The following is a 24152-nucleotide window of genomic DNA, read 5'->3' on the forward strand; positions in this document are numbered from 1 at the left end:
GAAAGAACTGCAACATCTGTGAAGACCAAAGCTAAGCGCAATTAAAATGGCAAATGCATTTAGATGATGTTTTAAGGGAGAGGATGTAAGATAAACATATGATCTGGGGACTATTACACATGGGTCAGGAACTTCTTAAGCTCAATTTCCACCAGAACGTGTACTTTGCCCTACCAAGCTCAATTTCAAATTAGCCCATTCTTTCTAAAATACCTGTCATTTCGGCCATGTGGGGCTGCGGGATACCCATCACTCGGTAGCAGGCCTCGATCTGCTGTGTCACCAAAGGTTTCGTGGGGGCCATGAAGACCACCTTGCCTGATGGGAACCAGCGGTAGAAATTGTACATGACCACGGCGGCAATAAAGGTCTTCCCCAACCCCGTGGGCAGACACACCAGCGTGTTGCAGAACAGAGCGGCCCGGGCGATGTGCAGCTGGTAGTCGCGCACGGGACAATTAGTGGGGTAAACCCACAGCGCGCCCGCCGCGGTGCAGAACCCGCCATTCTCCAGATTCAGCTGCCGCTCTGCCTCGTACACTGCGACCAGCAACACATCGTCGTCCGACTCCGGCTGTGCCTCGGCAGCGGCGGGAGAAGGAGCCCGGGAGGTACCGGGGCTCTGGGGCCGCTCGGTCCCGGAGCTGCAGCCCGGAGCCCCGGCGGATCGGGAGAGGCTGGAGCCCCACGTCTGAAAAAGCGTTCTCTGCCGGCCGCTCATCAGGCCTACGACCTCCACAGGCTTCCCTCAGGCTCCAGGTGGACCGCAGAGGCGTCCATCTCCATCTGTTACTTCCGCACCGCACAGTGGGACTGAGGGCGGGCCGGGGCCGCTGGCCCAGTTAAAAATGCCGCCACTGAGGTTGCGGTGGGAAGCTGATTGGCTGGCTTCCCGGAAGTCCGCGCAGCCAGCCGGGGAGGCGTGCGCATTGTTTGGAGTTACTCTAAATATGGTCCCCTTTTCAGTTTTCCTATAGACTCTGAATCTCAGTTCCTTCTCCAATGACTAGGTGTTAGGGCGTCTTTCCCAAAGTGGTATCATTTCAAATAATAAAAATAAGTAACGTGGAGATCCCCCAAATAATGGATACTCATATTTTTCTTTTTTAAAAAAATATATTTTATTGATTTTTCACAGAGAGGAATGGAGAGAGATAGAGAGCTAGAAACGTCCATGAGAGAGAAACATCTACCATCTGCCTCTTGCACACCCCCGACTGGGGGTGTGCCCACAACCAACATACATACCCCTGACCGGAATCGAACCTGGGACCCTTCAGTCAGCAGACCGACGCTCTACCACTGAGCGTAACCAGTTTCGACTGGATACTCATATTTTTTGTGAACTTAACCTTATTGATCGTCTAACGTTCTTGTGTTTTTAAATCAGAAGATAAGGTGGAAAGCGAAGTTGTTTCGATTGAATTAAAGGTCTTATTTATCTGTCCAGGCTGAGAAAACAAAATGTCAGGTCTCTTTTTTGCAGTATTAGGAGTGGCATCCCGGTTTCTTACACTATTTTTATTGCTAAAAGAGGAAGTAAGTGGTTTGATGCTTACATTGTTTGAAAATCCGAAAGAAAAAACGGTGTCCTGGTGCTCCTTCACATCTTTTTTTTTTTTTTTTTAATATTTTATTGATTTTTTTACAGAGAGGAAAAGAGGGGGATAGAGAGTTAGAAACATCGATGAGAGAGAATCTTTGATCAGCTGCCTCTTGCACACCCCCTACTGGGGATGTGCCCGCAACCAAGGTATTTGCCCTTGACAGGAATCGAAACTGGAACCTATGCTCTATCCACTGAGCCAAACCGGTTTCAGCACATCTTTATAAATATGGTTGGTGTGGTATGGTCTACTCTAGCAATAGCTTTCTCAGACTTCTCCACCTACTCTAAATCTGGAGACTTTAACCTCTATAAGTCTGTTTCTTGTATAATGGGGGAAAGAACACACACATTATAAGGTATTTTGAATATTAATATTAATGGTTTATTTGGTCAAGTTCTGAACCATTTAGACAAACTTTCTCTTGTGTTTGTATTTTTGATGGGGAAGGAGACAGATTGTATTTTAGTTTGATTTGTGTGAATCTCAAAAAGGAGATGGTCAGATATAGGTTGTTCTGATGGACAAAACTGAGTCATTTTAGGTGTAAATATTTGGGTTAGAACTAGATAAAATGAGATTAGATGCCTAAAGTCTCTGTTATTTTCCTTAGCAGGTTATAGACTTTAAAGGCATTGTAGCCCTTGCCCTAGCCAGTTTGGCTCAATGCAAAGAACATCTGAAATAGGATGAATTCAAATTCTAAGCAAGGTTACAGGCAGAACTTCCTTTTTTTTTTTTATTAAAGAGCCAGCCCTATGTGCATTTAGTGGTTATCTCGATGCTGGCCTAGAAAAACAATGTTGTTCTATCCAATTGAGAAGGTGCTCCTGGCATGGTATTGAGACTGTGGGTATATCTGGTCTCTGGCCTACAAGGTCAGACAGCTAAGTTTATCTTCATCATTCTTCAAACGGGCTAAAGCAAACTAGAAAGCAACATTTTATCTAGGAAGAACAGCAGAAAATTTCAAACAACAGTTTGTTCAAAATAGGGGTTTTCCTTCTCAGAACCTTTAAAAATAACTATCTGCCTTTAAAGTAGGGGTGTCGAACTCAATCAGAGAATGGGCCAAAATCTAAAATCCAGCCTAAATCGCGGGCCGAATGGTTTACTGGACAGTCATAAACTGTCATTGTGATGGAAACGCAGCGGAGTGCAGTGATGACAGCGCGGTGCAGGCCACATTGCAAGGCCTGGCGGGACGGATTTGGCCCGTGGGCCTTGTGTTTGACACATGTGCTCTAAAGCCTCGCAGTCATGTAGAGACCGCCTGTGTGTGGTGCTCTTGTGGCTGTCCTGGCCAGATATTTCAATAAATCTTTGCTGGCTTTTTAAAAAATAAATCATCAGCCTCCGGTGGTCTTATTTTGAACCCAGGGTTCGACCCCACAACACATCAGCCTGTGAACTGCAGGGTCCCAGGTGCACAAGCCAGTTTTCGGGTGGAGGAGGCAGCCAATCAATGATTCTCTCTCATCATTGATGTTTCTATCTCTCCCTCTCCCTTCTTCTCTCTAAAATCAATAAAATATAAAAGGCACTTCCTTTAAATATACATATTAAAAGACGTTAAAAACAATTGTGAGTAAATATCAGAGGTCTCCTCACAGAGGTTCCAACTAAGAATTGATGACAGCGTCCCATCTTCTGCAAGGGTCACCTCAGCTGGGTTTTACTGGGACTCAAAAAAGAAGCCCTTCAGGGGCAGCCTGGATGTCACTCAAGGGCGGCCCCTTCTCACCGGGATGCGCTGTGACCCCGCCCACTCAGCACCGTGACTCCGCCCACTCAGCATCCTTACTCCGCCCACTCAGCGGTGTGACCCGCCCACTCAGCGCCGCGCCGCCGCGGGCCGGTTCAGTGAAGCCGATGCAACGGGGGAAGATGGCGGCGGCCGCACCACAGCGGGCCTGGACCGTGGAGCAGCTGCGCAGCGAGCAGCTGCCCAAAAAGGACATTATCAAGTTTCTACAGGACCACGGTTCAGATTCGGTACCGGAGGCGGCGGGGCGGCCGGGCTGGGGCGGCAGCGGGACGCCTCTCCCCCCCGGAGATGCTCGTGGATTCCGTATCCCTCCGATCCCGCCCTCGTCCCGCGGCCGCTGGCCTGGAGGCCGCAGAGGCCTCGCGCTGGGCGTCCGCGCCCGCCCCGCCCGGCCTGCCCGTGCGGGCCGAGCCGCGTGGCGGCTGCCGGAGCCCGGCCTTCCTGGAGCCTCACTGGATCCTGAATGCGCGGAGGCCGGGCCGCCGGGGCCGCCGGGGCCGCCGGGGCCGCCGGGCCCGGGCCCGGGCTGGGAGGGGAGCGCGGCTGCGGGGAAAGAGGGGAAGATGGGATTTCTGTGGGAACCTCTGTGCCACTGGGTTTTCTCATCAGTCACTAATACGGAACACTAAGGCATGGGATTAAAAAAAAAAAAAACCTCCTAACTTTCCATTTTAATTTAAAAACACAAACTCTTCCCGTGACCTTTTCACCTTTACACTGTGCACTTCTGTGCAATTCACGTACAGCGGTCTCCTATTGTAAACAGACTAAGAAGTCTGTTTCTCATGTTTATAATGCACGCCCTGCGTTTTTTCAGCCTCGTCTCCATCTTAACCACGTCTTGTCACAAGTAATTTCTTCAGAAATGAGGACCATTCATACCTCTCAAATTGTTGAAGGACTGTACAACTTGCCATGCCCGTGGCATCGCCCAGATAGAAGCAGCAGTCTGTATCTGATTTCTCTACAATTTTCTTATTAACTTCTAAGCTAGCGTTTAGAAAGATTGTTTCTGGGTTCTTTAAGAAGACTGTAGATTTTTACTTGGAGGGGAGTAGGATTATTCTCCATCTTCCATCTCCATGCTCCTGAACAAGCATCTTGAAATCAGTAAATATTTGAACATTTACAGCAGGAGGTATGCTCAATTTGGGGGACAACAAGGATGAAAAAAGAAAGACCATGGTCCAGGGATACCATTTTAGTGGAATTATTTTAAACCAATTCATACTTCAACTAGAATAGAGTATGCATATCATTTATTAACATGTTATCCCTCAGTACTGTGCTTCATCAAATTCTGGTAAACAAACCAGCCCAATTTGGTATCTAATGTAAAACTGGCTAATTTTAAGAGACTTGGAGATATTTTATTACGTTTGCTTAACTATATTCTCCAATGTTCACTCACATACTTAAACCTGTACTTGATATTCACCAGTTTATTGATCATAAGATACCAAGGAGGTATTTATATGTTGAATATTTGGAACATTTTCTAAAGAAATCACAAGAGTGCTAAAGCAACTGATTACTTCTGTTTAATTAAAGTAGCTTTTCCCCATCAGACTATCATTAGAACATTTTTCTAGGAGTGGTAGAGAAAAACTAAAGAATAATGTTAGAAAAAATTGCTTTATCAAAAGGTTCAAAGAGAGAACAACTGAAAAAGTAGGAAAATGAGGAATCAAGCAAGGACCACAAGACAGAAAAGGAAGCATGAAAATCCCCATGTCACATGATTTTGAATTGAAGTTAAATAATTTTGATGACTTGATATTTTAGTAGTATTTCGGTAGTCTTATATTTGAGAGAAAGGTAATTCTATTGTGGATTATCTTTTCAACAACCCTCTGATGTACATGCTGTTGTTAATCTTCCACTATGATGTAGAAACTGAGTCCCTTGTCTAAAAGCAGCTAGAAGCCAAAACCAGTTTGGCTCAGGGGATAGAGAGTCAGCCTGTGGACTGAAAGGTCCCAGGTTTGATTCTGGTCAAGGGCATGTACCTTGGTTGCAGGCAGCAGGTGTGCAGGAGGCAGCTGATCCATGTTTCTCTCTTATCTGTGTTTCTAATTATCCATCTCCCTTCCTCTCTGTAAAAAATCAATAAAATATATATTTTTTAATAATAAAAAATAAAAATAAAAGCAGTTAGAATTTTAACCCCGATGATCACAGCCCATAAATGTAACCACTGTATATCTAACATTGTATAGCAGTGTTTCTCAGCTTGCCAAGAATGGGTTACAGATATGTCGAGATAGCTGTGCCTAATATGGCTAGAGGCCACCATTGTGCTAGGAGCAGCTTTGCCCAGTTACCAAAGTGTGCTTGCTATATAAATGTGCTTTTCTTTTCTTTTTTTTCTTCTTTTTCTTTTTTTTTTTTAATACATTTTATTGATTTTTTTACAGAGAGGAAGGGAGACAGATAGAGAGCTAGAAACATCAATGAGAGAGACATAGACCAGCTGCCTCCTGCACACCCCCTACTGGGGATGTGCCCGCAACCAATGTACATGCCCTTGACTGGAATCGAACCTGGGACCCTTCAGTCCGCAGGCTCTATCCACTGAGCCAAACCTGCTTCGGCTAAAAGTGCTTTTCTGTGAGCTCTGATACGGAACTCACAGTGTGAACCCTGTATAATATTACAGTACTAGGCTTGTAAATCTTTTATTTTTATTATTATTATTTTTTAAATATATTTTATTGATTTTGTACAGAGAGGAAGGGGGAGAGATAGAGAGTTAGAAACATCGATGAGAGAGAGTCATCGATCAGCTGCCTCTTGCACACCCCCTACCGGGGATGTGCCCGCAACCAAGGTATAATACATGCCCCTGACCGGAATCGAACCCAGGACCTTTCAGTCCCCAAGCCGACGCTCTATCCATTGAGCCAAACCGGTTTCGGCTAGGCTTGTAAATCTTACAAGTACTCAATATGGTTTTTTTTTTCAATCTTTTTAAATTTTTGTTAAGAAATAGGGTATAAAATATTCAATACAATATTTCATTTTCCTATCAGTAGTAGTACTATTGAAAACAATGAATAAAATAAAGATCATATTGTAATTTTAGACCCTTCTTATATGAGGAAAATTGTTTTTACTAACCAGCTTTTTTTCTTTATAGTTTCTTGCAGAACATAAGTTATTAGGAAACATTAAAAATGTGGCCAAGACAGCTAACAAGGACCATTTGGTTACAGCCTATAACCATCTTTTTGAAAGTAAGGTGAGCATTATTATATTTTACTAGAGGCCCAGTGCATAAAATTCATGCATGAAGCGTAGGGTTGTCCCTCAGCCCAGCCTGCTTGCTCTCTAATCTGGGACCCCTCAAGGGATTGGGCCTAAATGGGCAGTGGGACATCCCTCTCGCAATCCAGGACTGCTGGCTCCCAATTGCTTACCTGCCTGCCTTCCTGATTGCTCCTGACACTTCTGACTGCCAAGGCTGATTGCCCCCTAACCATTCCCCTGCCAGCCTGATTGATGCCTAACTGCTCTGCTACCAGCCTGATTGTCCCTAACTGCCCTCCCCTGCAGGTCTGGGTACTACCAACTGCCCTTCCCTGAAGGCCCAGTCATCCCCAACTTCCCTCCTCTGCCGGGCTGGTCACCCCTAACTACCCTCCCCTACAGGCAATTGTCCACAAACTGCCCTCCCCTGCTGGCCATCTTGTGGCAGCCATCTTGTGTTCACATAGGGGCAGCTATCTTGTTTGTTGAAGTGAAGATCAATCTGCATATTACTCTTTTATTAGATAGAATAGAGGTCTGGTACACGGGTGGGGGCCAGCTGGTTTGCCCTGAAGAATGTCCCGGATCAGGGTGGATGTTCCCTTGGGGCATAAGGTGGCCTGGGTGAGAGGCCTGTGGTGGTTTGCAAGCCAGCCACACATCCCAGTGACCCAAGCAGAAGCTCTGGTATCTGGGATTTATTTATCTTCTATAGTTAAAATTTTGTAGCCTTGAGTGGAGACCTGGCCTGGCCAGGGTGTGCAGGAAGCTTGTCTTCTTCCATTGCCAGAGAAACCCAAGCCGCCTCCTCTCTCTGTGGCTGCAGCTGTCTTGGTTGGGTTAATTTGCATACTCTCTCCTGATTGGCTGGCGGGTGTAGTGGAGATAGTCAATTTGCATACTACTATTTTATAGATAGGATTGCCAAAGTATTATTTTGAATATTTCTCAAATTAAATTTGAATGCATTTATTTGCAGAATATGTTGAAGTTTTTACACCTGCAAATTTTCTTAATTGTAACCATAAATAAACTAGCTGTCAAATCTAGCATGGTTAGTTTGCAGTTTAGCAGGATGTTTTGTATTTTGAAAGAGACCAGATTTTTCAAATAATTCTCTCGTCGTTTAAGACAAGAAATTTTTTTTTCTTTTAACAAATTCTGAAGGGCACTGAAAAATTATAAATCCAAAGTAAGTTCCATTTCATTAATGAACTTACAGTCTGTTAGACTTATGCTGAGCCTTTAGAAAACCAAATTTTAAGACATTCCCCACTATGTGTTCACTATGAAATGACCATCTCTTACATAAAAGAAAATTAAGGAGTTGTTTGAATAATATTTATATCCCTAAGTCATGATTTTCCTTTCTGAATTTATATTGTGAGATGAGAGTTTGAAAGTCATAATGTGTTGATTAAAATGTTTAATATAAGATGATTTGTTCTTAGGCAGTATCTATTTATTTACATTTAAGAAGTTCATTTAATTGAAACTAAATATCTAGATCTCTATCCTAGCTTTTAGCCAGTCCTGAATATGATAAACATTGTTTTCCCTACAGCGTTTCAAGGGTACTGAAAGTATAAATAAAGTGTCTGAGCAGGTGAAAAATGTGAAGCTTAATGAAGATACACCCAAAGAAACCAAGACTGAAGAGACTCTGGATGAGGTTTGTATATAATATTTTCTTACTTAGTTCTCATGTGAATTTGAGAAAAGTATTTATTTTGCAGCCCTTATTTCTCATAATGAGGGGTAGTTGAATATACCCACTTAACAGTAAGCCAAACACTGATTTGCAGAGTATTTCTATTAGGTGTACTGAATCAGAAAAAGGCTTCAGCTGTGGGGGCCCAGTGAGGAAGCCTAAGGACCTGTGCTGTACAGTCAGGAAGGCTTTCCTTTGATATACCTCTAGCTTTGGTTGTTTTTTTGTTTTGTTTTGTTTTGTTTTTGTTTGTTTTAAATCCTCATCTTGGAATATTTTCTTTGATTTTTAGAGAGAGGAAACGGGAGGGGGAGAGACATCAATGTGAAAGAGAAACCTGGATTGGTTGGGGCTGGAGATGGGCCCTAAAGATAGGGATGTGCCCTGACTAGGAATCAAACCCAGGACCTTTCTGTGTATGGGATCAGGCTCCTACCACTGAGCCACACTGGCCAGGGCTAGCTTTTCTTTTTATATTGCTTCTATGTCTGCCCAGAACTTCTGAGCTTTCAAAGCTATTTTAAGATCCTCATTCTATAGCCAAGTTGGACTGAGTGAAAGAAACTTCATTTTGGTTATTTTTAGCTTTTCCAAATGTACATAGTGTCCTTGGCATTAGAAATAGTCCAGGCCTGGCTGAAGGGTATAAATTCATCTTCTAATCTTTACCAGCCCAGGTTTTATATTTTGGACAAAGATTTGAAGAATCAGATAAAATCATTTCTGCAGATGCACGGCCTTCATGAAGATAAGGACAGCTTCATGGTCAGCCTCAGTCGAGCCGAACTGATTATAATTTTGCCACTTTGGATAGTAACTATGCTCACTCATTCCTGGCAGTCTTAGTATCAGTGATAATAACCTAATAATAATATTATTAGTTATTATAAAGAGGTGTAGCCTATTGATAAGGTGAAACATTTGGGTATTAGTGGAAAGAGAATAAATAAGATCAAGTATAGAAGTGTAAATGTTTTATGACTAAAGCTAGTTAATTTGCATAACCTTTTCCTGTTGGTTGAAAAGCAAATATTAATGTTTGTGGAAATGTACACACAATCAAGCAATTTTGAGGTTTATCACAAGTATATTATTTAATACATGTTTCATTGTCTTCCTAGCATGTGGATTCCATAGCCTTTGGACCAGTACTTTACTGATTCCTGCTGTCTGCTTTTCTGTTCATGCCTAGTGACTACTGAATGGGACAGTGTAATTCTAGACTGTAGACTTAATAACGATTCTTGAGCATTGTATGGTTTGCAAAATGTTACTATAAAAAACTTACTAGAATAACCGTTTGGGCCTTGGTTGGGTTTTCTCAGTGATTATAGTGCTGGCCTGGGAAAGGCTTAGTATGATTTCTTTAAAAGGATGTAAAAACCTCAGTATTTTTTATATTGACTACATGTTGAAATATGTTTAATGTATTGGTTTAATGTAGAACTAAAAAGCTTAAAATTAAATTTGTAGCTCTCATTATATTTCTGCTGGGCAGCATTCATAACATTCAGATTCTTGTGTTCCTCCAGTCTGCTGTTGGATCTCTGTATAATACTTTTATTTTAGTCAGTGTTTGTTTAATTTCTAGTTGGTCTCATTAAATTTATTGGCCTTTTCTAGGAAATTCTTGAAAAACCTTATAAGCATGGTTTTGAACTCTATATCCCGGTCTTTTGTTCTCCTCCATCTCCTTCGTTTGAGATCTATTTCCTTGTCTTGACATTTTTGCTGCTTCGCAGAGTTGGTAGGATGGCTTTGTGTGTTTGGTGTCCTATGTGGCCCAGTGGGTCAGCCTCCCCCGTTACCTGAGGTTGACACGCTTGTTGTACCCCTTTGTGGACTGCGTGTGCAGCCTTGTTGTAGTTAAGTCTTGATTGTTGTTGGTATCACTGGGAGGAATTGACCTCTAGGCCCATTGGATGTGAGTATCAGCTGTGTCTAAGGCAGGATACCTTCTGTATTGGAGACAGTCTTATAGGATCAGACTTGCAAAATCATCTGTGCTCAGCTTGGATAGGGCCGAGTCTCAGGGCTGAGCTGACATTTTTGGCTTCCCGTCAGCTCTGCCCTGCCCTGGTGTGTGAGCCTCAGAGCTTCAGACCTCTGCCTTCTGTGGCTCCCCTGAGTTTCCGCCTGACCGTCTCAGATTCCCTGTGCAAGAGCATGGGTGCCCCAGGGGCTCCCCCGGAATTGGGTTGGGTCTCTGTAGTCTGGAGCTTCTGACTCTTTCCGCTATGGAGAGGCCATGGCAACCTCCACGGTCAGACCTCTCTGCGAGCACTCACTGGCACACAACTGTAGACCCTGCCCGCTGCGGCTCCCGGCTCCCCCAGTCTTCCAGTCTCTGAATCTCCAGGGGCCTTTCTCTTCAGTACGGACTCCACCTGTATGAGCCTGGATCCATGGGGTTTTGGCCAGGATTGAGGTTCAGTGCAGTCGGAAAGTGTTCAGTGCACTCGAGGGCTTCCTTTCCCCTCCTGCCATCCAGGCATTCGGTCGCCCTTCCTCTCTGTGCACAAGCGTCTCCCTACCTCAGCGCTTTGTGGCTCCCAATCCGATCTGTGAGCCTTTATCCTTCTTTCTAGTTGTAGATTTCCCAGTCCACCAGCTTTCCTGTGGTTTTGGATGGTGTCCGTTCTGTCTTTTATTTTATTTTTATTTATTTATTTATTTATTTTAATATATTTTATTGATTTTTTACAGAGAGGAAGGGAGAGCAATAGACAGAAACATCGATGAGAGAGAAACATTGGCCAGCTGCCTCCTGCACACCCCCACTGGGGATGTGCCCGCAACCAATGTACATGCCCTTGACCGAAATCGAACCTGGGAACTTTCAGTCCGCAGACTGACGCTCCATCCACTGAGCCAAACCAGTTTCGGCCCGTTCTGTCTTTTAGATGTTGTTTTGAAATTGTTGTGTGAGGCGGCAGCTTACGTGCTTACCTAGGCCGCCATCTTGGTTTCTCTATTTTTTTCTTTTAGTGTTTTCTATTTTAGAATATTTCCACTATTGAAAACAACATATTAAAATAAAATGTGTGGTTATTTTGCCGTTATGGATAATAGTGTATCAGGTAACTGCATAACGATTTTTTTCCCTAAGATTCAAATTACTTCTTGAGCATATATTTCTATAAATGGAATTACTTGTTACATGTTAAACATCTTTTTTTTTTACTTTTTTTTTTTTTAATATATTTTATTGATTTTGTACAGAGAGGAAGGGAGAGGGTTAGAAACATCGATGAGAGAGAGTCATCGATCAGCTGCCTCTTGCACACCCCCTACTGGGGATATGCCCGCAACCAAGGTACATGCCCTTGACCAGAATCGAACCCGGGACCCTTCAGTCCCCAAGCCGACGCTCTATCCATTGAGCCAAACCGGTCTCGGCACGTTAAACATCTTTAAATTGTATTCAAAAGATATGATACCAGTTCACACTGCTACCAGTAGACACCTGACCATTTATAGCACCATAAAGTAAGCTTATACTGGGAGTGTCAGGTGGGAAGATAATGTTTACATTTATACTGCACATTGTACTCAAGCTATAGGTGACTTTCTTTTGATTTAGGATGACAGCTTAGCTTTAGTTCAAAGTGCTAATCCTAAAAAGTAGATAGGGATTTTTAACCTATCCAAGCCTTTTATCTCCAAAAGATGGCGTAAAGCCGAAATTGGTTTGGCTCAGTGGATAGAGCATCGGTCTTTGGGCTGAAAGGTCCCAGGTTTGATTCAGGTCAAGGGCATGTACATTGGTTGCAGGCACATCCCCGGTAGGCAGCTGGTCGATGTTTCTCTCTCATTGATGGTTCTAGCTCTCTATCCCTCTCTCTTCCTCTCTGTAAAAAATCAATAAAATATATTTATTTAAAAAAAAAAAAAAAAAAAGATGGGGTAAAAACTGTCAGATTGCTGTGAAATTAATTGATATAAGAAAATGACTTCTATATATCACCTGACTTCCATATGTGCTTGTGGTAGTAAAATATTTAAGATCATGGACTTTATATTCAAGCTGCCATGTTTCCAATTCTGTTCAGCCACCGAGGAGCTGTAGGGCCTTAACCAAATTACTTAACCACTCTGTCCTTATGTTTCCTTATGGCAAAATAGGGATAATACTAACTACCTCACAGGGAAGTGAAAATTAAAAGTCAATTTATTGTAATAAATATGTATGGTGCCAGATAGATACTTGCAGTATTAGGGGATCACTTTGTAAACTATTTGATTATATATTTTGCTATACACCTGAAATTGAATATTGAATTTCAAAATATTATTGAATGCAAACTGTAATTGAAAAATAAAAAAAAATTTTAAGGAAAAAAAATGTAAAACCATAGAGTGGAAAAAAAGCCATTTTTAAAATATATATTTTTTATTGATTTCAGAAAGGAAGGGAGGAGAGAGAGATAAAAACATCAATGATAAGCAGGCGTCTTCAAACTACGGCCCATGGGCCACATGCGGCCCGCAGAGGAGTCTGATCCGGCCCGCCAGGTTTTTTGGGCAGTGAGCGCAGCAGAGGTGTTACAGTAGGAATTAGTAGTTCATATAGTCCGGCCCTCCAGCTCTCTGAGGGACCGTGATCTGGCCCCCACTTTAAAAAGTTTGAGGACCCCTGGATAAGAGAGAATCATCTATTGCTGCCTCCTGCATATCCCCAACCAGGAATTGAGCCTGCAACACAAGCATGGGCCCTGTACAGGAATGGAACTTGACTTTCTGGTTCATAAGTCAGCTCTCAACCACTGAATCACACCAGCTGGGTGAAAGAAAGGCAATTTATGTAAGGCATTTGGAATAGTGCCTGGCATGTAAGGTATTCAATAGATATTAACAATTAACATCAGTAAAGGTTATTATCACTATTACTTGGGGTACTTGGGTGTAGTGGGAAAAATAGGGGCTCTGGATTCAAACTAAAGTTCATATTTATTTTTTACTACTCACTAGCTCTGTTGCATAAATTCCTTGAACCTCAGTCTCATCTGCAAAAATACAAGTAGGTAATACCTTCCTTCATAGGATTATTAGGGTTAAGTGGGATGTTATGTGTTAAGTGATGGGTAAACAATAGGTGTTTAATATCTCTTACTTCCTTTCCCATTACTAAGTGTTTTATACTATACAATTTCTATACATTAAATATGCCTAAGACATTGCTTTCCTCACAATATATGAACAACCATTGATTAGATTAGCCTTTGACTAAAAAAATTACAAGAGATCCTAATAATCCTGCTTTGTTCTATGAAATACACCTGTTATGGTAATGTTTGTAGATAATTTATTCATTGTGGGAACTTCTTTTCAAGTTCAGAAACAAATCAACATAACTATTCATTCTATACTAAAAGTGTTTAGTAATGCTAAAACCACTCAAATCTTTTATGAAAATGTTACAATGATTTACTTAATGCCTTATGATTTTATAGGAATAGTAATATTTCTAACCTTGAGGAATAACTGGATTCATTTTATGGTTTGTTGAATAATTCACAGAATTATTGTAAAAACAACAACATCAAAAACAGATTTCCAAGAAACTGAAAGTTACTGGAAATTAAATTAAAAACATCCTAGTTACTATTATCCTCACAGACTTGATATAAGACAGTGACTTCCAACTCACAGAAGTGGACCAAAGACAAAATAGTTTACCAAATCTATGAAACTCTGTGACCAGACTTAGGTCACAGTTGGCTATTGATTGATTTTAGAGGGAGAGAGAAACATGTATTTGTTGTTTCATTTATTTAGGTATTCATTGGGCAATTTGTTTTTTTAATTGATTTTAAGGGAGAGAAACACTGATGTGAGAGTGAAACAAGGATTGGCTGCCTCCTGCACACCACCAGGGATCAAGCCTGCAACCCAGGCAGGTTCTCTGACCTGGAATCAAACGGCAACCTTTCAGTGCATGGGACAGCCCCCAACCAACTGAACCACACCAGCCAGGGCTTGTTTGTTGATTCTCAAATGTTTCCTGTCCAGGGATTGAACCCACAACCTTGATGTATTATAATCGGATGATGCTTTATCTCAGCTTCCCAACCAGGGCTATAAGTGTCCTCTTTTTCATCCTTCTAAAAGTTAATAAGTATATATGTGTTATCTGTCTTTGTTTTTAGGGTCCACCAAAATACACAAAATCTGTTCTTAAAAAAGGAGATAAAACCAACTTCCCCAAAAAGGGAGATGTTGTTCACTGCTGGTATACAGGAACACTACAGGATGGAACTGTTTTTGATACCAATATTCAAACGAGTAAGTCTAAATGTAATCATTTTGGCTTTAAGGCATTATAAAATACTAGAGGCCCAGTGCATGAAAATTCATGCAATGGAGGAAGAATCCCTCAGCCTAGCCTGCCCCTTCTCACAGTCTGGAATCCATTAAGGGGGTTGGGGGTGCGGGAGGTGACCAGTGATCAGGGAAGGCAAATCCCCCATCACACTTCTGTTGCTGCTACTGCTGGCAATGCACGCCTTGGCCAGCCCTTGTTACCTGAGCCTCAGGCAGCCCTGGGCAGCTGGGCAGCCACCATCCAAGGCTTGCCTATGCCTCAGTCCCACCCTGGAAGGCTGGGCAGCTGACATCCGAGGCTTGCCTGCACCTTGGGCCGGCGCTGGGTGCCTGAGGGGCTGAGGGTGGGTCTGGCTGCACTGCATATCTGCCACCCCACCCCCTCAACCCCCGTGAGGCTGAAACGACTGCGAGTCTCCGGTGCAGCTAAGGGGACTAGGGACTGCCATCTTTGTGAAAGTCAATTTGCATATTCCCTCTTTATTAGATAGGATTTGTAGATGACCTGTTAGCAAGTACCTTTTTCTTAGCTGTCACTTTTTTTCCCAAAAGTCTTCTGCACCTGTGATTTACTTAGAAGAGGTCTCTGCATTTCACTGCTTATTGGCTGGGTAAATAAAGACCTCTTGGTTATTGAAAAGAAAAACAAAGAAGCAGCTTAGACTAAACTTGGTTAATATCCCAAAGTGAGATATCTATATCTATACTAATAAAAGGTTAATATGCTAATTAGACTGGACATCTTCCAGATATCTTTCCAGAGAAAGACACAGTGGTGATGGCCGAGGCATAGGCAGTTGCACGCTATAAGGCCAGCAGGGGAGGGCAGTTAGGGGGAGATCAGGCAGGCGGGCAGGTGGGCAGTTAGGAGTCAGTGGTCCCGGATTGTGAGAGGGATGTCGAACTGCCAGTTTAGGCCCCATCTCTGTGGAATCAGGCCTAAACCAGCAGTTGGACATCCCCTGAGGGGTCCCAGATTGGAGAGGGTGCAGGCTGGGCTGTGGATCACCCCCCGTGCATTAATTTCATGTACCAGGCCTCTCATTCTTATGTATATGTGTATGTGTATATGTATATGTATATGTGTATGTATATGTATATAAAAGCATAATATGCAAAGCATCCTCCCAGGATTTGACTGCCCAGGTGTTTAATCGCTCGCTATGACGTGCACTGACCACCAGAGGGCGGCTTATTGACTGGGTTAATGAAGACCTCTTGGTCATTGAAAAGCAAAAACAAAGAAGCAGAGAAGCCAAGATGGCGGCATAGGGTAGACACCTGAATGCAGCCTACCACAACAATTTTGAATTTAGAACTGGAAAACGGGAAACATCGTCCTGAACCACCAGATGGCTGGCTGAGAGGAGGCTCTACCATCTTGCAAGGAGAGAGAAGGCACGCTGAACCTCAGGAACTGTGAAGGTGCAGTGAACTGTGCGTGCTAAAAGGCGGACGCCAGACTTCACTGCTGGCTTGCTAGCGGAGCGCTGAGAGGGCGGGCTGAGTTCACTACTGGCTTACTGCACGCGGAGAGGACGGACAGCTAATGCGCGGCTAGCTTTCTTGTTCGGAAGGAAAACAGAACCACCCTACTGCACTGATAGACAGCCCAAGACAGGGAGAGGCCAGACTGTCTGGCAATGGGCAGAGATCTCGGAGGTGTGTGAAGCCAGCGGCCATTACTGTGGGACTCAGAAACCAGACCCTCGTAGGGAGGGGCTGACTAAAGCTTGTCTGCACCACCCAAGACTCCGCCCCATTCAAGCGGAGCACAGAAGCCCTTCCAGTGGCTAGCTTTCTCGTTTGCCGCGAATAGGACTCTCCTAGGGAGGGGCAGACAGGAATCCAAAGCTTGTCTGCGCCTATACCAAAGAGGTGCGTGCGCCTGCAACCAATCTTGCGGGATGCACAAAAGCTTATCTGTGCCACCCCGAGACTCTGCCCCATCCAAGCGGAATACAGAAACCCTCCTAGCTGAGACACTTCTGATCCTCATAGCCAATTGGCTTACAAATCAACGCTTCCCAGTGATACAAGCAAGGGTTAACAACAAGACTGCACACACAGCCCACAAAGGGCTACACCAAGACTGTCCACCTCAGGTAACTGGGAGGCTGACCCACTGAACCATATAGTTCACCTTAGCACACAAAGCCACCCTACCAACTCAGGGAAGCTGAAAATGCCGAGACAAGGAAACAGATCACAAACAAAAGAAATGGAGGACAAGAAGCGACTGGATATAGAGTTCAAAACCACACTTATAAGGTTTTTCAAGAATTTCTTAGAAAAGGCCGATAAAATAAATGAGACCTATGAGGAGATGAAAAGGGATCAACTAGAAATAAAGAATACTTTGTCTGAAATAAAAAAATATTATACAGAGTCCTAAAAACAGAATGGAAGATCACAAGAATCAAGTCAAAGATTTGGAACACAAAGTGCCAGAGGACACTCCTCCACAGAAGCAAGAAGATAAGAGAATCCAGAAAATTGAAGATAGTGTAAGTAACCTCTGGGACAATTTCAAACGAACCAACATCAGAATTATAGGGGTCCCAAAAGAAGAGAGTAAGATACTGAAAGCATATTGGAAAAAATATCGAATAGTGACAGAAAACTTCCCCCACCTGGTGAAAGAATTAGACTTACAAGTCCAGGAAGCACACAGAACCACAAACAAAAGGAATCCAAAGAGGAACACACCAAGACACATCATAATGAAAATTCCAAGAGCAAAAGACAAAGAGAATATTAAAAGCAACAAGAGCAAAGCAGGTAGTTACCTATAAAGGAGCACCCATACGATTGTCAGCTGATTTCTCAACAGAAACCATGCAGGCCAGACGGGAATGGCAAGAAATATTCAAGGTGATGAATAGCAAGAACCTACAGCCAAAAATACTCTACCCAGCAAAGCTATCACTCAGAATCGAAGGCCAGATAAAGAGCTTCACCAAAAAAAAAAAAAAAAAAGCTAAAGGGGAGTTCACCACCACCAATCAAAATTATATGAATTGCTGAAGGGGGTTCTTTAGGAAGAGGAAGAAGATAAAGATAAAATTATGAACAACAAATATGTAACTATCAACAAGTGAAACTAAAAGCCAAGGGAATTAAAAAACCTGATGAACAATATTAACCGGTGAATATAATAGAATCAGAGGTATGGAAGGGGAATGGACTGATGATTCTCGAGGAAAAGGAGTGGGGGGAGTAGGAAGAGACTGAACAAAAACTGCACCTATGGATGAGGACAATGGGGCGTGGGGAAAGGGCAGAGGGTGGGGTGGGAACTTGGTGGAGGGGAGCAATTGGGGGAGGGAGGGAGAGGCACATTTGTAATAATCTGAACAATAAAGATTTATTTAAAAAAACAAAACGACAAAGAAGCAGCTTAGACCAAACTTGGCTAATGTCTCACAGTGAGACTTTAATATCTCGCTGAACAAAGGGAGGCTCAGCTTACACCCAGAAGGCCCCATTGACCTTGATCACTGGCCAAGCCTAGGGACCTTACCTGTGCAGAAATTGCATGCACCAGGTCTCTAGTGTTAATATAAAAGGTGGATACCTTGCATTAGTGGTATAAATATAGGTTCTTCCTCCTCTCCACTGTTTCAATCATAATCATTTATTTGCTTTTTAAATATATATTTTTTATTGATTTCAGAGAAAAAGGGAGAGGGAGAAATAGAAGCATCAATGATGAGAATCATTCATTGGTTATGTCCTGCATGATCCCTTCTTAGGTATCAATCCCACAAGCCAGGCATGTGTTCTCCTAGTTCATAGGTCGATACAACCACTGAGCAATACTAGCCAGGCCATAATTGTTTTTATATCAAGAATTTTCTTGCCGGGACCGGTTTGGCTCAATGGATAGAGCGTCGGCTTGGGGACTGAAGGGTCCCGGGTTTGATTCTGGTCAAGGATATGCACCTTGGTTGCGGGCATATCCCCAGTAGGGGGTGTGCAAGAGGCAGCTGATCGATGGCTCTCTCTCATCGATGTTTCTGGCTCTCTATCTCTCTCCCTTCCTCTCTGTACAAAATCAATAAAATATATTTTAAAAAAAAGAATTTTCTTTTAAAATACTTTTTTAAATATGTTTTTATTGATTTCAAAGAGGGAGGGAGGGAGGGAGGGAGGGAGAGAGAGAGAAACATCAATGATGAGAGAGAGAGAGAGAGAGAGAGAGGAGAGAGAGAAACATCAATGATGAGAGAGAGAGAGAGAGAGAGAGGATAGAGAGAGAGAAACATCAATGATGAGAGAATCATTGATTGGCTGCCTCCTGCACAGCCCACATCGGAATCGAGCCTGCAACCCAGGCATATGCCCTTGGCCAGAATTGAAATTGGGACCCTTCAGTCTGATGGCCAAACTCTACCCACTGAGCCAAACTGGGTAGGGCAGCAATTTTCTTGGTAAATTACCTGGCTTTCTGCATATTTTAAGTTCTGAAATCAAGTAACAGACTTAAATTCCTGTTTTCCCATTGGAACTTAATGTCATCATTAATTATAAGGAAAATTTGTTTTACAGGTTCAAAGAAGAAGAAAAATGCCAAGCCTTTAAGTTTTAAGGTTGGAATAGGCAAAGTTATCAGAGGAGTAAGTAAAAAATGTCAGTGTGTCAAGAGATTCTGGCACATGCTACTGTGGAATGGTACTATAAAGAATTAGGATTGGGGATATCATGAAAACAAGCTTTGGAGTGTGACAAATGTTTGCTATTATCACTAACTGTTCTGGCACAAATTAGTAAGATCTCTAGGTCTCAGTTTCCTCATCTATAAAATAAGGATAGTACAGCCTCAAATGAACATAATTTAAATCATGTAATATAGCAGAGACTCTAGTATTCAATCCTAATTCTTTTATTATTTTTTCCTTCAAAAGTTAATTTGTAGTATGTTTGGCTTTTAAAATTTGCCTTTTAGATTCTTTTAAGATATTGCATGGCAGTTGTACCACTTATAACATGATCAATAGAGGTAAAATATTATCCCACTGAAGTACTAATCAAAGCAAGAGTTTGTTCGTAGCCCTAACCTCTCACAACTTAGTCTCAAATACCAGAAAACCTTTCAAACATAAGTATACCTTTACCGAACTTTCCCTGTGAGATAACAGAAGAAAACTCAGAAAATGGGAAGTTAGCTGTACCTGACTCCTGCAGTATACGAGATAAAAAAGTAGTACTATCAGATTCATCGAATCGGGTTGTCATGCTAGGGTCCACTTAATATCTTAAGCTGTCTTTACACAGAACACCAAACATTAATAACAAACGAATTTAAATTAAGTTATCAGAACCAAGTGTATTTACCTTTGTAAGTCTTAAAATACGGTTCAATCGTATCCAGATCCCAAAATATAATTTGGAACTATAGGCTTAGTTGTAAATAACCTTAATGCTACCTGATTATACTAAGTTGAGAGTAATTTTTTCTAATTTGCTTACTGATAAACTGTTACCCTGTTTCCCCCAAAATAAGACAGTGTCTTATATTAATTTTTGCTCCCAAAGATGCGCTAGGTCTCATTTTCAGGGGATGTCTTATTTTTCCATGAAGAAGAATACGGTACACATTTATTGTTAAATGAAAATAAAGGAAATTTATTACCTGTATACGGTACGGTAGTACGGTAGTTGTCAACACAAACCAGACAAACTGTGAATCCTACAGTATCAAGAATTTACTCATTTATTCAATGACAATCATGTCATCATCTTCTGGAACATCATCATAACAATCCAATTCCTGAATTTCCTGGTGAATTTCTTGTGGCTCCATTTCTTTCAGAATCAGTGGACCAAATCTCTCATGTTTAGTAATAGCATTCTGAGACAGAGCCTAGGGGGGGCCTTATTTTCGGGGGATGCCTTATATTTCACTCAGAAGGAAACCTGTAAGTAGGTCTTATTTTTGGAGGATGTTTTATTTTCGGGGAAACACGGTAGTTTATTTTCTTAATTTTCATTATGTGGCAAACCTGTCTCTCCCTTGAACTTTATGGAACAGTTACATTTCAACAGAATATATAATAGTCATAAATTCTAAATCCTTTCATTGTATTTACTTAACTGTTTTTGGTAAATGGCTTTAAGATCCAAATTTGGACAAAATGTAGCAGCAACCCAGAAATCCCTCATTTGAGTAATTTTACCTTCTATAAAATATATTAACATGTTAAGCTCCCAGGATGTTTTGTCTTCTGGACTGAAAGTATAGTGTCAGTCACTGGTGAATGACTGGGCACTTACCATCATGCCTCCACTATTAACAATTTAATAATTTTAAGATAGTTTTAGAGTTAGTACTTGTTTATCCTTATAGAAATAATTTCAGAAATTTGTCCTAGGATATAATAGTGTAGCAAAGAAATTATTATAGTACTAGTAAACTAGTTCTGTTTCCACATTAGTTTATAAAAGTTTTTATATCATTTAAGGCATCTGAGTATTATACTAAAAATTGTTTAATATATCCTTTTCTCATTGAAATAAAGGACAATGATTTGAGAACTCTCCCAAGGACATTGCCATTTATGACATAATGAAATCCAGTAATAAAATGTCTTTCTGTATATAACTTACCTTCTTGTTTTACTTGTATTTTTTTGAGAATCATTAGTTTTGATTTTATATTCTTGCCTTTAGTGGGATGAAGCACTCTTGACTATGAGTAAAGGAGAAAAGGCTCGACTAGAAATTGAACCAGAATGGGCTTATGGGAAGAAAGGACAGCCTGATGCCAAGTATCCTTTTTCCTTTGTAATTAAAGGAAAAACACTAAAAAGGATCACCTGAAGGTATGAAAGATGCTATGCTATCCAGGTTAACCTCTGTGTCAGAGATCCTATTCAGATTGGAATTCCTTACAGTTAGATGCTTTTGTGTCAACACCTCCAATACTAGAGGTCTGGTACACAAATTCATGCACAGGTGGGGTCCCTCTCTGGCCAGCAGAGATGGGGCTGAAACCCTCAGTCCAACGCTGCTTGCAGTTCCTGCCTGCCTCTCCCACTTATCCTATCTCCACTGGGCATGCCAGAGGCTCACGTCCCATCAGTTACCACCAGGAAAGGCTTATACTGCAACAGCAGTGCTTGCCAGCCACAAGTCCTATGGCTGGCTCCCTCCCAAGGGAGTGAGTGGCCTGCAGGATGAGCCTGAAACCAGCTGACATCCCAGAAGAGGTTGCAAGAGGGCACAGGCCAGGCTGAGGGATCCCACCAGTGCACAATCAGGGCAGGGAGAGACCTAGGGAGGGCTCCAGGGCATGTCTGGCCCCTCTCACTCAGTCCTGAGGTGATGTACCCCAGCAGCAAGTAGGTTACTACTGCCCCCTGGTGGTCAGTGCACATCATAGCAAGCAGTTGAGCAGCCATAGCATGTCATTAGCATGCTATGCTTTGATTGGTTGTTCAGTTCAATTTGCATATTACCCTTTTATGATACTGGATTATGTATTGGTATATAGTATTCAAACCTGAGCTGGAATCTCCTTTCTTCCTCTTACTCATGCTCTTAGTTTTTAAGACAAACTGAGGTTTAAATTTTCCTTTGTGACAGGCAGTTGCCTGAAGGAGTTAATTACTTTACCGAGTTAAGTTGCCCAACACAAACAATAGCATACTGTAGAATGCAGATGTGTCTCATGGTAGTTTTGCTACAGTGTAATTTCAGACAATTATAAAAATGGAACACATGTTGGGGATTACCAGTTATAAAATGAAGAACAGAGTTCCAAATACTATAAGCTTTTGTGATCAATACTAATGACAGTAACTTTTTTTTAACTTTTTTCTTATTGGGAAAAAAAAAAAAAAAGCCAACTCCAGACCACTCTACCAGAACTCAGTTGATACGAATAGCTAAGTGGGAAGGTAGTTTTTTTTTCTGTTGTTGGTTCCATTCACATTGTACTAGAGCAGTGGTTGGCAACCTCATTAGTCACAGAGCTAAATATCAATAGTATAATGATTCAAATTTCTTTTGAGAGCCAAATTTTTTAAACTTAAACTTCTAATGCCACTTCTTCAAAATAGACTCGCCCTGGTATAATATTTTGTGGAAGAGCCACTCAAGGAGCCAAAGAACCGCATGTGGCCTGTGAGCCACAGTTTGCCAACCACTGTCCTAGAGTAAATTTGGAAAAAGATTTTGGAAGTCCTCTCTAATGTTATTAAAATTATCTGGAAATATAACTCAATCTACTAAGCCTATCAAAATGAGTTGGCTAGCTGAAGCGCTCTGAGAAGCATGTTAAGATCAATCAGATAAAAGTAACACTCTTCTCTAAACTCAGCATTTTAAAACTCACAGCAAAAATCAGGTACTACCTCATATGAGCTTTGACTTTATACCCAGCTAGGTTGGGGGAATTTTTTCTTCAGTACTGAATAACAGCAGTCTTCATTAAGTGGTTGCTAATTTGGGAGTACTAGTTAGGTTTCCAGATAAGGAATAGCCCAGCCAAGCTAAAGCGTAGTCTATAATCTGTATTTACAAAGATCTATTAGGAACCACTGTGCTGGGAATGTATTAGCCTCTGAATCAGCTGCAAAGCCCTTTTCTTTGTAGTTAATTGCCAGTATCCAGTATACATAATTTTAATTAGACTAAAATTATTGGGAATGAGAAGCAATTTTATCCTATTTACCTTAACTTCTTCAACAGAATCCCACCAAATGCAAAACTCATTTTTGAAGTGGAGTTAGTGGATATTGATTGAAATAGCAATGCTTCTGATCTAAAGACAGCAATAGCCTTGAAGAAAGTTACGTAACTCATTACAGCTCGTTATTATTGTAATGGAAATGAACTGGGAAATTCAAGGACTTATGTTAGAACTTGTTTACTTTTTCCCCCAAATTAAGAAATGTACTGTTGTAAATCCCTGAAGTTTAAAATATTTTACTACAGCTGTGTAAAATACTTCTTAAGAATTTTTCCTTTTACCTCATGTTGTAAACTAAAAGGCTCAATAAAAATGTACCCAATGACCTGATTTGTTTGGTGTTAATATTAATGTTCTGATTAGGCTGACTAGGACTAAGACTTCATTAAACCAGGGAGCAGCAAATTGTCTAGATAGCTTTCACAGAGACATTCATTTAAAATATTTAAATATTTCTGTATAGTGAGAAGAAGCAGAGATTGAGAGGGATGAAAAAGATAAAAAGTCAAAGAAATTCTGACAAGAAGATTAATAGCTGAATATAACCGTTTTATATAAAGTCAATACTAGGTAATCCCTCTAAATAAATTCATAACAATTGGTGGATGAAGCTTCAGTTTTATTACAAAAATGTAGATGGTCAGTTTGATCAAAATGAAAGCTTGTTCACAAATTTACATGAATATTGTAATTACAAAGTCTTCTGAAACATAAGTTGATACAATTTTCATTTTTTTAAAGGGATGCAAACATTCGATTCTCTGACTTGTAATCTCTATGCCATGACATACTGTTTTA

The 24152-nt window shown here is 41.5% G+C and overlaps 2 protein-coding genes across 4 annotated transcripts in view; one reads left to right on the forward strand and one right to left on the reverse strand.

The window, feature by feature from the left end:
- Positions 1-804, reverse strand: part of FANCM (FA complementation group M) — an 83659-nt gene extending 82855 nt beyond the window's left edge. For both annotated transcript variants that reach the window (XM_045587557.1, XM_036458040.2), the window contains exon 1: positions 214-804. In XM_045587557.1, the coding sequence (XP_045443513.1) occupies positions 214-721 (508 nt within the window). In that variant the 5' untranslated portion in view covers positions 722-804. The remainder of the gene's footprint in view (positions 1-213) is intronic.
- Positions 805-3443: 2639 nt separating this feature from the next.
- Positions 3444-23678, forward strand: FKBP3 (FKBP prolyl isomerase 3). Of its 2 annotated transcripts, XM_036458168.2 has the most exons (7): positions 3444-3602; positions 6515-6616; positions 8189-8296; positions 14485-14620; positions 19211-19278; positions 21332-21429; positions 23354-23678. In XM_036458168.2, the coding sequence occupies exons 1-7, from the start codon at positions 3480-3482 to the stop codon at positions 23406-23408; spliced, it is 690 nt and encodes a 229-aa protein (XP_036314061.1). In that variant the 5' UTR covers positions 3444-3479; the 3' UTR covers positions 23409-23678. The 2 variants fall into 2 exon arrangements, with proteins under 2 accessions (XP_036314061.1, XP_036314070.1); XM_036458177.2 differs by lacking the exons at positions 19211-19278; positions 21332-21429; positions 23354-23678 and adding an exon at positions 15209-15336.
- The last annotated feature ends 474 nt before the right edge of the window (positions 23679-24152 follow it).

Source organism: Pipistrellus kuhlii, unplaced genomic scaffold (genome assembly GCF_014108245.1).
Source record: "Pipistrellus kuhlii isolate mPipKuh1 unplaced genomic scaffold, mPipKuh1.p scaffold_m20_p_1, whole genome shotgun sequence".
In the NCBI taxonomy this organism is placed as follows: Eukaryota; Metazoa; Chordata; class Mammalia; order Chiroptera; family Vespertilionidae; genus Pipistrellus; species Pipistrellus kuhlii.

Coding starts and splice junctions, on each gene's coding strand:
- FKBP3 (XM_036458168.2), top strand. CDS start 3,480: ATGCAACGGGGGAAGATGGCGGCGGCCGCACCACAGCGGGCCTGGACC. Junction 3,603..6,514: donor AGGACCACGGTTCAGATTCG/GTACCGGAGGCG, acceptor TTTTCTTTATAG/TTTCTTGCAGAACATAAGTT. Junction 21,430..23,353: donor AAAGGACAGCCTGATGCCAA/GTATCCTTTTTC, acceptor CTTCTTCAACAG/AATCCCACCAAATGCAAAAC.